This window comes from Haemaphysalis longicornis, unplaced genomic scaffold, assembly GCF_048455015.1.
Source record: "Haemaphysalis longicornis isolate Haplotype H1 unplaced genomic scaffold, Haemaphysalis longicornis Haplotype H1 scaffold_10, whole genome shotgun sequence".
In the NCBI taxonomy this organism is placed as follows: domain Eukaryota; kingdom Metazoa; phylum Arthropoda; class Arachnida; order Ixodida; family Ixodidae; genus Haemaphysalis; species Haemaphysalis longicornis.
The window spans coordinates 47,561,731-47,579,114 of NW_027526204.1; the positions used below are offsets into that span (position 1 = coordinate 47,561,731).

Consider the following 17,384-nt stretch of genomic DNA (forward strand, 5'->3'; position numbering starts at 1 on the left):
TTGTTTCATTAGTATGACAAAAAATATTTGCTTTCTGGAAGTCTAGGAAAGTTATAGTTCATTTACCGAGGTGCAATGACTAATTGGCGTCTCGTTCCCGGAAGCAGGAGTACTGTCATACTGTCACGATTGGGCGTCAGGACGGGTCAGTTGGTGGCCTTTGGACCAAAAGCTATGTACAAAAGACGGTTGAAACATTATTGTATTTGTTTGTCGGAAGTAGCATGAAAACAACATTTATTGGCGCATTTCTTCAGTTGTGTCGTTTGGCGGCCAGAGCAAATCAGAGCCTCTCAATGTTCGTAGTCCTTGCGCGTCGCCCTAAAACGCTGCCACGTTCACACGTGCTTGAATATGTACAGTTTAATCTTAACACAACTATTCGCATCCCAACTCAAGGTTATTTCATTTTAAGTCTCCTTTACCCCTTACATGAGAGGTGGTGGACCGAATAACTTGAGAGAAAAAAAAAGCAACATAATAACGAAATCAAGGAATGTTGACCGCCAAGCAGCAAACACCTGCATGTAGTTTAATCGCACTAAAATGCGTAAACTTTGGAAACATTTGTGCTGAATTTTCGTTGTTCCTTCAGCCTGCGTTTTAGAAGGACCGTGTGGTGCAAAAAGGAGCAGGCGAGCAATAGAAATGGCCGTCGATTACGCTTTTCTGCACTGCGACTTCTGAGTGAAGCTGTTGAAATAATTTAATTTTGCAATAGAGTGCGCGAGAACGAGGAAGAAACCAGCGCATAAGCGCAACTTTAGTCTCCTTTAGTCTCCTTTGGCATTTATTTCAGCCCAAAGTTTTAGAAAGTACATTTTTAGACCGGGAATTTCAAATCGTTTCTTTTTTTCATTTTTAGAGACGACTGAAACATTAGGAATGTAAGAAGACTGCAGTAACTGTTTTAGAGTTCACAGAAAAAGTGTAAATATTTTCAAAAGTATAAACGTTGCTTCACGTGTTACTAAGTGAGAAAACAATGCGCCTCCAACAAAAAATGCTCGAGCAATGTTTCGTTCTACGCTACTGAAGCAATATAAGGTTTAAAAAATGTCAGCGAAGGCGTACCTTCTTGAAGATTATCCCAAGAAACATGGAGCGAGATCTGAGGCCGAATGTTTGCACGGTAGTCATTTGGTAGCATGAGACGAGGTACTCCATCGTCGTCGTAGCGGCGAAAAGCACCAAAGCTGTCGTCAAGCTGGAACCTTTCGAGCTGTTTATCAGCAGCCTTAGAAGTGAAAAAGAAAACAAAAGTCGACGAGCTTTTTTATGATGCTCGTATGACACGCAAAGGCGGCAACAAATGAAACCCTCGAACGTATAGATGCTATTAACTGAAAAGTTTGGCTGTAAATTTTTTTGCTTGGCAACACTGGAAACGGCCACGGTCATGGACGAAGCGCCACGGACATGGCGTGGCTTGTGCCACGGCGCCCGCATGCGGCATAAAAAACAATACACCGGCGTGCGTCGTCTGCTCCATTTCAACCTGATTCTCTCAACGGTGGTGTCAACAGAGATGTTATTAATCGCACTCACATTGGAGTCGAGGCATTACTTTTGGTTCAATGGGGGCACAGCTTGGAACCTCCAACACACATGCGCTTAGCACTAAGGCCCCTAAAATTTTAGGGGCCTTACTTAACGAGGATTAGTACCGCCATCTCGCGGAGCCCGGCGTAATTAGTGACGGCACACTCACATGGTACCTGCATGCATGCCTCGCCAGTGAATACAACCTATACTGTCGCATATGAAAGCGATTTTGTGTAAACCATGTAAAGCCTAGGTGTTGAGGTGATGGGGGAGTTCTGGAGTGGAGTAGCTTGTGTGCTCACTCACTGCGGGTTCACATTCGTGTCCGCCAAGGAGCAACTACTTTGCAAAGAAACCGCCGACGGCTGTTCGGCGAATCTCTCTATAGCATAGGGGGGATAGGTCTTGTTCTGGCCCAGGGCGACCAGTCGCGGGAAAAATGAAGTCGTATGCGTTTCCACTCATGGGGTTTCGGGCCCGCCGGCCATAGCTGGAGTTTTGGGTGTCCTTGAATGATCGCTACAACTAATGTGCGTTCACGTTGGGCGCACACGTGTTTGGTTTTGGTCTTCGAACTGGGAATATATGTGCGAGAGATGAATGGGTTGTGGGACACACAATTTCATCTCTTCACCCTGAGCGTGATGGGATGGATTTGTGAAGAATTTTCACTTTTATTTTTTTTAAATTCAGAGTACGCCTAAAGGCTTTCTCGAAGGAGGGTATTACATAGGGTTGGAGTGGCACATACAATGTAACGAATGAACAACTAGTCACACAAATTCTTCAAATTAGAAAACCCACAATCATTAGGAATGAAATTCAAGCGCTATTATTCTTGCCGTATATTGAATAACCATCACAATGAACCTGATTGCCTCAATTCGAGCGAGAGGTTGCGGTATTGACGATCCTTTTTTATGCAATTGTAGTGATAAACGTACCCGACAACAAAGTTAACAACGGCAAAAAAGTTGCGAGAATGTCTTGAGAACGCCGGAAATACGGCAGGTAAACCCAGAGAAATGGGCAAAGAAAAATTATAAATACTTAGCGACTTTAATACAGCCGCTAATAAACGGGCGGAGTGCTCAGTATTGCGTCAACATTTGTGGCAGCTTTTAATCATTTATTTGTTTTAAGAGTACTAAAAGCGAGTGTAAACACACGCGAGAAACATTTATGTAACGGGCGTGAGACACGAGCAAAGCTCGTGTTTTTTTATACTAGCAGTCTGCTGCGACTTAAGACAGCCTCCTGTGTTTTTTCAATGCCAAACGCATCGCCCACTTCTGGGTGGGAGTGATGGGGACGCCCGTTTTGTCCACATGCCGTAAGGTGGGGCCGCAAAATTAGCCGCGCTAAGCCAATTGTCCAGAAATCGGTAACGACTTGTGACCGCTGCTGCGGCGCTCCGGGCAGCGATAGAAAACTTAAAGGGGCACTGACACAAAAATTTTGCATCTTGTTTTTTTTGTTGCGATAAGTAGCTAGTGACCTACTTATAACCTGTAGAAACCTCATTTGCTTCAGCGTGCGATGGTTGTTTAATTAGAGGCATTTTCAATGCGGCCAGTCGCAGTTTCGGTTTCAGCGAGTGCCGCGAAACGATGGATTTTGTGGATTTTGTGTGAACAAAGCTGTCCACGTGACCGTCGGAGGGATATCACAGAGCAGAGCCACCGTAGCACTGTCGAATCCGCATCGACGGCAGTTTCTGCGAATGCCCCCACGTACTGATCTCGTGAAGCGCTTAATTAAAAAGCGACCGTGGATGTGACGCAGGCGCTGCGAGTGCAAATGCTACCGCGGCTAAAGAACGACGCTCGACGCTCGAGACGGTGGGTGGCAAGACGCGCGCTGGGAGCAGCCGGCCGGACTGCCTACAGGTCCGCCTACAGATGTGTTCGGCTTAGCACTGCGGCGGATATTCGAGTGCCGCTCTCGTAAGCGGTGCAGATGACAATTTTTAAAGCAACCCGCCATCGCACCATTAACTCCTTTCTCATGTAAGCCACCATGGTCGGGACTTGGGGACAATTTCGTGCAGCGATAACAAGCTATCACTCGAGCTACCTGCGCCGGCCTGGGCCACTTCGCGGCCGTGGCCGCCGCCTGCACAGCGACCGTGCGGCTAGCTCAGTGGGCTTTTCGTGCCTCCGGCGCGTTTTCGCATCCAACGGTAATAAACAGTAATAGAAACAGAGTGCCTGGAATCGCTGTAGAACTTTGGTCGCGGCCAGCTGCCCGATTAGCTGACGAAATCACGGCGCCTCCGCCGCCAACGATCGGGTCGTTCGTTCTCGAGAGCAGAAGCTCCGCTCTCCGGCCCTCCGATTGGAGCGGCGAGCCGGGCGACCTGGCGAAAAACGCCGGCAGTGCGGAAGCGGCAAACACAAACTCGTGACGTGTTTGAATGTTGTTTATTTACACAATACCCTCGGGATGTCGATTGCGCGTGGTCCTCTGCTGGCTGCTCGGTTGCGTTTCGCACACTTTAAAATTGATTTTAAATATGTTCTAGGCTGTATTCGCCGCTGATATTTTGCAGATGATGTATATGTGTTCCCACCAATCTATCTCCCAAGTTATCTCGCCTTCAAAGCACGTTACGCGTGTACTTTGCCGCTTTCCACCACGCGTCACCCCGGAAGTAACTGGTCACGTGAAAAGCACTGGGAATGGAATTGTCTTCCTTATGAAATTGTTACTAGTTCATCCCTTGATAATTTTGCTTCTAAATTGTCTAAGTTTTTGCTTAATATTCCTTCTTGATATATGTTCTGTACTCCCTATTGCTGAATCTTTCATGCGCTTCTCGTTGTTATCACTTGAATTGCCACGTATTAATGTGTGTAGTCTGTTTGGCTGATATTGCTGTTTTCACCTTGACCCTTGTTTCTGCTTTCGTGAATTGTTTAAAAAGAGCACGCTTATTATTCCTGTATCCCGCAATCCTGTAACAGCCTCTAGAGTTGAGGCTAGCAGTATCAATAAATAAATAAAAATAAACAATTGGGAAGGGTAGCAGGAGTAGCAGGAAAAGGCTTAGTTGGCCGCGTGGGACTGGTACGTTTGACATAGAAAAAACACAGGAGGCGACGGTAAGAATTACGATTTTTTAAACTACGTTGCACTCTTCAACAGCAAAGGCCTTCCCGATGGGAGGATTTTTATTTTATGGTCTAGGGTAAAGCGTTACTACTGTTTGCTTTCTAGAAACCTTAACAGCAGGCGAGGCAGGTGGACACCACCTTCACTCGACTCTCCCACCATAACAAAAAGACAGAGGGAACTTAGTGCAGTTTACAAGGTTTGAACTCAGCTCGTCTTGTAACTATACTCACTCAAGTGCTGGGATTCGTGCGAAGATGCAGGCGAAGTATGCCATGTAGCTGAGAGTGATTCGCAGAACGTCCACCCACAATACTTTAAGAGTGTTGAATAAAAAGGCCCTCTTCTGTCCGGCCAAAATTTTGCTAAAAAACAAGAACACAGAGATTAGGAGTATAAACTTTATTTCTACACCATCAACTCGTTTGTCAGTCTCTCAAAAAAGCAAACCGGCCTTAAGCATTCCGGTGCTTCCATCGTATACGCGAGGAATGGTATCACTGGCCTCCGCGTTTCATAAGCAGATGCATCGCGATTTAGCTAATAATACTGTGATGTGGCGGGGGTAACGAGGAAGCCGACGCCTACGCCATCTGACGTATGTGCAGTGTGAAACCTACTGCGCTCCTACAAGAAGTCTTCAAACGGCTTCTTCTAGAAAGCAGCGAGGCAAAAATATAAACAAATGTTGTGTGAGCAGTACTTCTTTAAAAAATACTACAGGACAAAAAAGGCCCGAAGTAAGACAAGGTGCGTTTAAGACAAGTGTGTTACGCTGTTTACCTACGAGAACCCATGTTTCCTGGGAACCAAGCATGCATAAAATTCAACAGTGAATAGTTTGGGGATTGGCTGATTGCTTTTCTTCACAGACCGCTTCAGAGATGAAGTCCACTGCCGAGGTATCAGTACTGAATGCCATTTTGAAGGCTCAGTTCACCCATTTGGAGGATGGTGTAAAGTTCGTGTTTAAGTATATAGTAGAACATTTTATCATGCCAGATTCAGTAGTTCCTGTCCGAAGACAAGGTTTTTCCATGCTTCTGTTTGTATGACTGTCGTAAAATACACAATGCCATCATAATCACCATTATTAATCTCCCGGGGGAACCTTCATCAGAGTTAACTCTGAAGGATGACGATTTTATAGATTGACGGATAGGCACTTTACTAAGCGCAGAAAGACGGCGTGAATCAGCCGCCTCGGTCCAAGCAGCCACCGCGGGCCCTGATGATGTTGGCCACTAGTTGCCGTGGTTCCTGGAGACGTCGCAAAAGGCAGTCCCTCTCTGGTGTAATCGTGCGGTTATGCAGGACTATAGGGCAGCCCCTCCGAACATGGTCCCGGGTAGAAGGACGAGGCCTAGGGATATGGTGGTGACGCGTGTAAGGTGTGCTGTGAAATAAGTGGAGTCAAGCCTGTCGTATGACTGTTTGCTGGTGGCGGGTAAGCCCGGCGCGGAGAGGATGGAAAGTGTAATGAAAGCTAACTAGTTCAGTTATAGTGAGGACGGCAGGTGGAGGACCAAGATTTGCCTACCGGAGTTCATCAGGGCTTTTATTCTTGTGGAGAGTTTTGCGGTAAGCTGAGGAGTACGTTCAGTTACTTGAACGCGTTCGTTACCGAGATTTCAGCGTACTAGCAATGGTCCTTTAGCATCGTTGAGGAGGTAGCAAGAGTCCGCGTAAAGGCAGGATAAAAGACGGTTCGACGTGCCAAGAAACATTGGTCAAAGGATATATGCATTTGTAGGTATACAACATGGTCAATGCACAGGGTGCAACGAGAACTAGTTTCTCTCCACAGCGTTCCCTGGATGTTTCCCCAGCATTATCATTACCCGCACTGGAGAAGGCGGAGCCAGCTCAGCTTTTTCAGCAAATCTGGGAATAGGTAGGTTTGAGTTTCGCTTGGTGCGTTGTCCATCGTGCTACGCGACTTTGCTGTATCTTCTTACTTTCTGAAATTCTAAAGTGTTTGGAGTTGGTTACGGCTACTTCTGCACGAGTAATGTTAGTGGTGGCGGTTGGCACGATATGGGGACAACCAGTAAGCATAACCATCAGCGGGACACATCGAGTAAGCATAACCATCAGCGGCGAAGATAACGGGAACTTACTCATGTTTCAGCCGGGCCGTGATGGCATCGACGAGCCTTGTGCAGTGCAACCCTCTCCGCAGGGGCATCATCTGTGCTGCTGCTGCTGTTCCTTTTAGGAGCGCTTCTTTGAGATGACTGCGTTAGAATGATTCTCGTCAGTTGGCAGTCGTGTACTACTGGAAACAAAAAAGTTAACCTCCACCTCTAAAAACCGAGAAAAAACTAATTTGACAGCAATATGCATACCTAAAAGAAAGCTTGGGTAGCTTATATTGTGCTTAATTGTAAGTGACATAAGTACGACCCACCGCGGAGACTCAGTGGCCAACGTGTTGTTCCGCTGAGCCCCAGGACGCGGGTTGTATCCCGGCCGCTGTTCTTGCTTTTCAGACAAAGTGGAAGAACGAAAGCGCCTATGCACCAATATTTCGGCGCATGTAACCGATCCCCAGGTGGTCGAATTTAATAGGGAGCCATGCGCTATGGTGAGCCTCACAGGCCAGGCGTAGCTTGGGTATGAGGCGCTGACATTAATATGCACGCGAACAACTGGCCATACTTGGATTTCAATCAGATGAGCCAACCACCTCTTCCTGTAACCACTAGTCGGTTCACTAATTCGATTCACTAGTCGATTCACTAGTCGAAACCATTGTTTATTCACAGTAAGATAATGCCGGTGATATTGCTGCGTGACTACCGTTCAGTCATATTGCATAACATCATTCATAAAAACTTGCCTTTTCCAGCGACAATGCTTAGGAAATCTAACATAAGTAGTCATTCTGCCTCTCAAGGCAAATATTTAATACCACCTATACACAATGTATGCGGCCAGCGGCGATTGCAGTATGCTGGTGTGAAGATGTGGAACGAGCTTGCTTGTACAGTCACCTTGTGTTTAAATCAACGTGCTTCTAATGTCACGACGTATTTGAAAGCTTATTTTTTATCTTCGTTGTCCTAAAATCACACTCCTTTTCTGGTACGGCAAGCTGATCATCGTTATGTATTGCAATATTCTTGTAATATTCACTGTATTTCTTGGGGTTTTGTTCATCTGTAAAATATTTTTTCAAGTGTTCGCTTGTATCGTAAGGCTTTAACTAGTGATTCCTGAATCTTTCTGCTTTACTTTATTTTGTGTGCTGTGCTGTTCGCAAGCTGTCTTTATCTTTATAACTTTTTAATGAATTGTTGTACGCGTGTTGGTACTCCCCTATGTCAATATCTATGTTTTGAATGGGTCCATAACTAGACTAAGGCTAAGGACCACGGTTGTTTGTATTTTGTACATGTGAAAGCTGCACAATAATAAACAACAACAAACAAAAATTTGAACTGCACTTGCGGCGCATCCTACCTTGCGGGTTCAGGTTTCGCCTTTTAGATGTGTCTGAATTCCCAAACTAGGTTTACTTCACTTACGGAAACAAGGCCGAGCATACTTGACGACCAAGCACCGAGATCGTATCTTCGTTTTTTAACTTCTGCAAGAAAATGAATGTGGGAGACTAGTTTTACAACCAGTATGCGACAAATAATGCTTTAATTATGAAGTTACTGAGTTCGCAATTTGAAGCATCTGCAGCGAATAGAAGCAGAATCACAAAACGCTCAAGTTAACATATGCTTCCTGCATGCTGGCAAAAATATCTAAAACGCGATCTTCGAATACAGAATATGCAGTCTGAAATAGCCGGAAACTGCGGGGTATGAGTTGCTCTAGCGATCGAGAAAGAGCTGAAGGAAGCGTAGCCCGAGAGTGAAATGAATTTGTGGGCGTGAAAACACGGAGCAGCTTGAAATTAAAGTATTCTGCATATGCACTTCGCTCAGCGAATCTGTAACTTGTGGCCAGTGTTTACCTGTGTCTCGCTTGTTATGGCGCATTAATGTCACTAAATCGTGCGTGTTCGTGGTATTGTGCGGCAGGTGTTTGCCATTTCCTTATTCCATATTTCCTTATGCCGGTGTTTGCCATTTCATGAGCTTATTCAGTGTTTCCATAATAAGCTCAGCAGCCGGATCAACCATGACACGGCAGTTCGCCCCTTCGGTACTCGCACGGACGTCTTTCGTAATTCTTTTTTTCCCGATGTCGTAGAAGCATGGAACAAATTGCCGTGACGTATTCTTGAAAGTTCTGACGTTAAGAAATTTGAATGTGCTCTTGATGTTTACTTCGCCGAGCAACGAATATGCTATTGTGGTATTGTTCCAAGTTGCTGAAAGTATCAATGTCTGTATTTGCTTTCCATATCTTATGCTTCCCTCTCTGTAATGACTCCCAAGTGAGGGTTGACAGTGTAAATAAATAAATAAATAAATAAATAAATAAATAAATAAATAAATAAATAAATAAATAAATAAATAAATAAATAAACAAACAAATAAACAATAAATAAATAAATAAATAAATAAATAAATAAATAAATAAATAAATACATTGTCACCTCCGCGCTGCTCGGACCACACCGCCGCCGGCCCTACCCGCCGTTGTCGCTGGGGCGACAACTCGGTGGCGCGCGGTGCTTCACTAAGTAGCGCGCTGCGTGTGCGCTCTCTGCGAGAGAATGTTTCGCGCTTTCCGATGAGCCGTTTCCACTTACCAGTGTCGGTAGATGTGAGAGTTAAACTACGTCATCTGTAAACTAAACCGATCTCTCTACCTTGCTTCTCACTCCTCACCAACCTGTTTCTTTTCGCGCATGAGGAGCGCCGAAGGAGTTTTCTGCGCACACAGGACAGCCGGATTTTCTGTTTGCCTAGCCGTGCAAAACTGCGCTTTAAAACGATTATCATCCCGGCAGGGCCGCAGATATTAGGCAGAAACGCACAATCCCGCAAACCCACAGACACGTGCCCAGGAGAGAGAGTGTGTGTGTGTGTGAGATAGACAGACAGACAGACAGACAGACAGACAGATAGATAGATAGATAGATAGATAGATAGATAGATAGATAGATAGATAGATACATAGATAGGCAGGCAGACAGACAGACAGTCAGACAGCCATATAGATAGATAGATAGATAGATAGATAGATAGATAGATAGATAGATAGATAGATAGATAGATAGATAGATAGATAGATAGATAGATAGATAGATAGATAGATAGATAGATAGATAGATAGATAGATAGATAGATAGATAGATAGATAGATAGATAGATCGGGAGAGAGAATAAGTGTTAGAGTGTGCACACAAATTCGCGTCCGCACACCGGCTTTAACTTATATAAAGCAATCTCTCATTCAGCGACATGTAAGCGAACGGTGAGAAGGTATTTTGAAGGTGTGCACTTTCCTTTGGCTGTCCTGGCGGACGTAGATGCTGTGAAAACACCTTTATACGTTTCCGTAGAAAAGAAATGCGGTTGAGATTCACGTAGAACTCTTATCTTGCTGGTTAACAAGCGCAGAGTTCCTCTTTTCTTGTTGGTTAGCAATGAGAAACGAAATTTTCGGAGTTACTTCGTTAGTTGTCGGAGTCACTACGCCTACTGCTCGCTCTACATCGGTTGTAAAATTGCTGGTGTTTTAAAAGCAATTAATGTGGTCAGTGTGTTTGTCGTTGACGCCAACGACGCATTTATTCTTCTTTATCTCTTGTGTTGTGCAGTCCTGCTGCAAAATTTTCTTTCTCGTCGGCATGATTTCTGTATCAGCTGCTGTATGGTTCGCTATCAGTACCCCAGTGAATTGCTTTCATTTACGAGTTCATGTATACGGTTTCATTTGTATATTGTATCGCTCACTCCTGCCAAGGAACTTGTTTCAAAGGTCGGCAGTATTAAATAAATAAATAAATAAATAGATAAATAAATAAATAAATAAATAAATAAACAAACACACAAATAAATAAATAAATAAATAAATAAATAAATAAATAAATAAATAAATAAATAAATAAATAAATAAATAAAATCAATAAATAAAATAGGTAAATAAATAAATAAATACCTTCTATGTTTCTTTAATTTTTTGTAACGTGGGTACCAATCCAGATTTTTTTCTCTTGCGCATCGCTCACACTGAACGCGATATCCTTTCAAATCTTTCTGTGCTAATCGTCGGTAGTCACACGTAATGATATATCGGGGGGAACATTTTGCTAAATATAAACAAAATATTGCCGTTTCATTGAACGTGAAAGCTGTAGGAAGTGCAGAGCACTGACTCGCCAGAGGGTCTGTGCTTCTGTTTTCCGCTCGTTGCTACCACTCCTCACGCTGCTCCCCTCTGTATCTCACACTCGTCTTTATTAATCGGACAGAGATTTGTTCGAAGCTATTCAATTTTTCCGCCTTCGCAGCGCTCGCGAGCCTTCTCCTCGGACAGCTTGGATCCACTTCTTTATCTTTTATTTCTTGTTCTTCTTGCAACAGCACGAACGGGAGAGTTCTGTTCGGTTCTTTTTGTGCTTGGTTTCATCTCACACAAGCTACAGCCTTCTGCATCATTGTGAAGAAAGTGTATTTTTTTCTTCAGCGGCCACTTTTTAACCCCTACGGTCGTAAACAAAACTATTGAGCATTTCCAACTACAGGATAGCGCGGAATGCCGGTTATTTACATATATTTTGCCTCAAATGTACCCGCGGTTTTCTTTGCGCTAAATAATGGGAGCATGCATGACAAGTGCCAGCGGCTCCAGGAGTTTTTAATGGTTCTGCCTATATAAACCTCTTGTTCAAGTGTGCTCTTAACTTTTAGGCGCAAGGCTGAATCGAGGGACAAGCGGGTATTTTTCGAAGCTTCTGCTTAGATGCGTGACGCCGCAGGACGCTGTTTGGGTGCGTGATGTCGCGTGACTGTTGTGGCTAGACAGCTTGACTACGGACGAGCTACGACAACAAGATGGGGCCCGAAAGTGCTCTGCACTGAAAATTACCAATTAGTTTTGCAGCAGTTACGCAAACGGACCGCTATGTCCCTGTACGCAGCATGTGGCATCGGTTATTCACATCGGTTACTAGAGAAGTTAGGCAGATTTTCCTGGGGTTATTAAGACAATGTCAGAATCCGGATAATTGATTCACGCCATTTTAAACCGATGCGTTTCGGTAATTAGATAACCTACAGAAAAACAATCACTTGAATTTTAATCAAGCTAAGTTGCGTAAGCACAGCAAAGCGAACAGCCATTTCACGTTTACCTCGGCGCATCCCTCCTTAATGTTGATGATGGTTTGAAAAATAAACGGGGATATTGCTCTTGATGAGTATTACACCGTAAAGCACCACCCAAAGGAACATCTAGCTGCAAAACGTACTTCGCAATTTAAATACGCTTTTTGATATTTTACTTTTCTCTGGTCAGTGAGCACGCGATTGACCCTACCAGTAGTTTGCATCCTCTGAAGAACTTTTTGATAGTACCACAAATACTTGTGAATAAGCAGCTGTCAGTCGGTGATGTATGTGCCTTGTAATTATGAATTCGGGTTATACAATCTCCAGTATATCTTGCCTCAGAACCGCATTAGGAGCTGCTGATACCACCTAGCCATTCGATCGTGTGGCACCTTCGCACGTCGTAATGATGCTTTATTCTGTTTGTCTTCTACAAATACCTGCATTCGAGCCCTACAAAAGTGACCTAGGGGCATCGTAACTGTACAGGCCGTAAGTTTGTCCTTCGGAGAGGTATGTATTTCACCCATTTTGTTTCACACCGAGTTCGTGGCTTCGTCAATCACGTCAGCGACATCACAAATGGCGGAAACTGAAGACCCTGTAGCGCACAACCGCTTCGGATAAGGTTCTGTCATTTTTAAACACGATAGTTCTTTTTGGTCTGGATAAGCGCTGGAAATTTGGTTGGCGTGTCTGTTCTTTTTTGTGTCGCCCAAATCATTGAAAAAGCAGAAGCTTTTTCAAGGGGGCTACAGCTTTATAATCAAACCCCCTTTGATTTGTAAAAAACGGCAGCGATATCCAATAGGTCGCGCACAATGAATGACTAAGGTGTTCAGAATGTACTGAGTGTCATTGTACCATACGCACGGGCGTTACCTATGACGGTGGCGAATGTACTACGACTAATACCATTTAATAAAAATATATACCAAACGCAGCATCTCTTCTGAGAAGACTCATCGTGCTATTCGGGTACTACTGCGACGCAGGCGTCACAGGACTGTTGCACTGTTGTCCACTAGCGCAAGACATTGAAACCGAAGATGATTTCATGTATGACATGCGGATTATGAAATGTGCAAGGAAAATGAAGTGTAGGCGCGTTACTGTGCGCCGGCCGAAATACGGTCTTTTCGACACCATTTACATTCAAGCAAGCAAACAGATGGTGAAGCCTCTAGTAATTTTTTTCGAGATCTCCGAAAATACGTCATTCGGATCCAGAATAGAATCTGGCTGGAACACAAATGGAGCATGAACTCGGCATGGTAAAACAGCTTTGCTCTTTTCCCTTAAGGTGCACTGTGTACCTTATATAAAGGCAGGTTACCTAAAACCCTTGCGTTACGCCAGTACCAGCTTTGCAGGGTTCGATTTTTTTCCGACTGCTCGCAAAGAAGTATATAATACGCAGGTTATTACAGCCTGTACAGAAACTTACCTTCGGACGAGTCGGTCTCTCGAGTACCAAGTCCTTCACTTCCGATCCAAGAAAATTGCCGGCCAGTGAGGCCGCAAGAAAGAAGGTTACCACTACTGATGTCTCGTCGATATGCTCTAATGATTCTTGGATTTCCTGTGTATAAAATTGACATGATTTACTTGAGACCTAAAATGTCAAAAGTAAGTACAAATGATGCTGTTAATTGTAAAGGAAGACGCATTAGAATAATAAATAAGCATGGAAGTCATCACACATGATTCTTCACTCAAATGTTGTAGCTTGTGCACCTGGGCGGAAGAAAAAAAGTCTCAAAAAAGATAAAATATTCATTGTGATCACCTTTCTGCCCGTACAGTTACAGGAACACTGACGTATTACATATACACTTAAATATGAGCGTACTGCGTAGTGACCAGGAAGCTTTACTTCCTTCAGCGCCGGCATTTCGGGTTCCTACTGTTATGCACTTGTTTATTAATCTGTCCACTCAAATTTGCTTCTGTTGCTATTATGTGCGTCTCAAGATGGTTGCGTTCACAAAACGTCTTCTAGTACCTGTGTCAGTTTGTGTGTCTATCCTCTTCTGTACGTTCGTCTCTTCCTACTTGCATTTAAAGTGGAGTTTAGTACTCCAGGTACAAACCCGCGATGCTCGCGGTAGCACCTCCTGACGTTTAAGCTCAGCCAAGGTAAAGCAAGCGCCTCGTGAGGTTTCGCGGTGCGACGGAAGCGGTGGCCGCTGTCGCTTCGGTCGCCGGCCAAAGTAAAATTGAAGACACTGGTTAAAGCTGCCATCTAAAAAGCGTGCTCGCCACGCATGCCATGAAAGACGAGCCATGAAAAACATCTCCATGAAAAACATGCCATGAAAAACATCTCTTGGCCCTGAGAGAGCAGCGCGTCTCCTCTGCCGGCGCAGAGAAATGCTTCGAAAAGTACATTATGTGTGACCAATACGAAATGGATTGCAATTAAAGCTACGATTTACGTCGATTACCCCCTACCCGTGGGATTCGCCAATTTTATTTTTTTCGAAGGGATGCGGCCCAAAATTCACGAACGTACGCCTACTATTGTGCACAGATTATTTCACGCAATGAGTAAGGGTGGCGGTAAAGTGGTTAGGTGGAGGAACAGAAAAGCTGTGCCATAGGAAGAAGCTGGGCTTCCCACTCGATGCTTCAACATATCCCACCTGTTGCTCGGTATCACCGCCGCAGTTTGGCATGTTACGCTGATTGCGATCGCCTGTCCGGCTAACCGCAGCGACCATCGCTGAGGCTAACGTGCTCGAATCACTTAGTCGCTATTTCATGTCGCGTACAGAAATGCACACAAATGGACGGGGAATATAGATATGTGAGCTGTCTTTTTGCATCGTCCCTGTTCATTATTGCGCTCGTCTGCACGGAATGCGGACTACTTGTTACGAAGACAACACACTTCACACGACGGACGAAATCCCACGACGATCCATATCATTGATTCGGTCCGGGAAACGCGTCAAGCGTCAAGCGACGCGGTAAGTTCATGATTTCAGCAGACTTATTATGTGAGGCATCTTTTCACTTCGTGATGGTAGTGGTGGGTACAGCAATGGCGCACGCAAATGTAGATGATCCGGCAACCCTGTGGCTTTGTTTAGGGTGGCAAGCATTCGGCACGGCACCAGGCGTTCATTGTTTACACTTTCAGGCTACTTTGTGCCAGGCTTCGTTGCTTCTGTGCTGTAAGTTTCTTGCCAGAGACAAAACTCAAGTTGTCAAATTGAAAATGGCAAAAGAAGATGCATCTGCTCGCATGTCCGACGGCACAAGCACGCATTTTATCCTCTTTGTAAGTAAGTTTCCGGCTTTGCCAAATCCCAGCAGTGACGATTACGGCTGCGAGCTGGCTATTTTGGAAACATCTAGCACTAAGATAATTCTGAGTGGCGATTGTGCATATAAGAAAATTCCCAGGATCTTTTTTTTTGTTACCTTTAAGACGACATCAATTGGAAAGCTGGAGTGGCGATGCAATAAAGCTAGCACATGCTTAAGATTGTTTCACTTTTTCTTTTTCAACATTGGTGCCCGAGTTCACAGGCTATCTTTATTATTAAATTTTTTTAATTAAAATCTTTATTATTATTACTTTTAAAATTCACAGGGTATCTTTATTATCCCTAAGACGACTCAAACTGGCGAGCTGGAGTGGCTTTGCAATAAAGACATTACAGGCTTTAGATTGTTTGAGTTGCGTCTAATGCTGACTTAACTTTATTCCTCTTTCGGTATGACTATTGTTCCAACCACCCTTACACCGAATTCAGCAAGAATTCGCTTTGTCATCCAAATTCTTTAAATGGGGTTAGTCAGCCTAATTAACTTCGCTGCTTGTACGCACCCTTCGGCTTCGATCTTCCACTCACACATCCTTGGTGTACTGGCTTAGACGGCCGCCTCTCGCTCTTGACGAGTTTAGTCTCACGCTATGGAACGCCTCGGCTATGGAATGGCTTTTGCGCTGTTTCTATTCAAAGAGGAATGTTTTTTTATACGGTGGTTCGCTCAAGGACGTTAAGGGGCGACTGGATGATGAGACATATAATTCATAATAATCCGTAATCCACACTCAATGATCCATACAAGCACGTGCTTTGGCTTTTAAGCACTGCATGTTTATGACTAGGCTATGGCCATTGCTGTACAATGAATGGCGCTTTCGGTAGGCCTCCATCTTTGCGAGTAGCGTCCAATGAACACTTTAACTGCGTGAACCCAGTATGTACCTCGAGAGTGTCCTCCACACTGCCGCGCAGTCGCCGATCCATTTTACCTTTGGTGGTGGTAGTAATACGCATTTTTGATTTACCAAGGATACAAAGACGCCATGTTACGCTTTAGCGAATTTTGGTGTCTAGGGGAGAGTGGGTAGTATACTGTAAAAGTGTGCCTGTCTAGGCCAGTTGGTGGAAAAACCAGCGAAAAAACCACGAAGACACATGTAAAAAAAAGGCCGACAGACTCTCTGGACTAGCAAATGAACACTTACACCTATACAAAGGTACAGGGAACATCAATTTTATGTCATGCATAAGTTTATGTCAGTTTTACGGAACATCAATTCTATGTAATGTTAAGTCATGAGTAACCTCATGACTTAACTTTGTATGCTTAGTTGCCAGTCCACCGAGTGTGTCGTGCTTTCTTCGACTTGTGTCTTCGTGTTTTTTCGCTGGGCTTGCCAAACCTTAGACGGGGTATGTTATGGGAATTAGGAAAATAGTTTAACAGATCCATTGGGGTAGGAAGCTAAAGGAAGTAGTCGAGGCCGAATGTCTCGAGGAAGTTCCGTAGAGTGATGAGCAGACGCCGTTCTTCGCTTGAACTAAGAAGGCAAGTCATTAAGGCTCGGTGGGCTTGCCAATCCAACATTTTTAAGGTGTGTTTTCTACAGTCGGCAAAGTGAGGACAGTCCCACAGAATGTGTGCAGTGTCGTTATTGGCTGAGCAACGCGAACACTTGGGATCATCTAGACCGCCGTGTCTTGTAGCGCGAAAATGTGGTGTCTTGCCAACCCGGTTCTAACCATGCGAACGAGAGTGTGCCATTTGCTGGGACAACGGTGATGAATATCTGAACGCTTCACACCAAAAGCCGCTCGTAGCAGTGACGTTCTTTCCACTTTGCGGCGGATGTGGAATTCCGAGCTCGAAACAGGTAAAAGTTTCTCCGCTGTGTTATCATAGGTCTCATCCATGTGCCCCTTCTGAGATCCAGATGATCGTGCTATGACAGACGGAAGCTCAGGAGAATGTCCAAGCACAGACGAGGGGAGGTGTTTGTGCTTCCTTGAAACGGAACGTTCGCTGCTGACGTCGAGCAACGCCACAAATGGGTCTGCGGACATATTTCGCGGGTGAACGGCCTCTGAATGACGGTGACGGCGGCCGTACTTAGCTCAGCAATGGCATGGTGCACTGAAGTTTTTCAAACAACGTGACGGGCTTTGTCAGCATAAAATACGGATTTGATTGACCCTACCACGT

General features: G+C 44.6%; 1 protein-coding gene across 1 annotated transcript in view; it reads right to left on the reverse strand.

The window, feature by feature from the left end:
- LOC144158457 (ATP-binding cassette sub-family C member 2-like) overlaps window positions 1-17,384 on the reverse strand; it is a 112,593-nt gene that overhangs the window by 57,201 nt on the left and 38,008 nt on the right. Inside the window, exons 5-9 of the mRNA XM_077689337.1 lie at window positions 13,348-13,482; window positions 8,190-8,251; window positions 6,780-6,896; window positions 4,893-5,024; window positions 1,075-1,237 (exon numbers count right to left, since the gene is read on the reverse strand). Coding sequence (XP_077545463.1) covers window positions 1,075-1,237; window positions 4,893-5,024; window positions 6,780-6,896; window positions 8,190-8,251; window positions 13,348-13,482 — 609 coding nt within the window. The remainder of the gene's footprint in view (window positions 1-1,074; window positions 1,238-4,892; window positions 5,025-6,779; window positions 6,897-8,189; window positions 8,252-13,347; window positions 13,483-17,384) is intronic.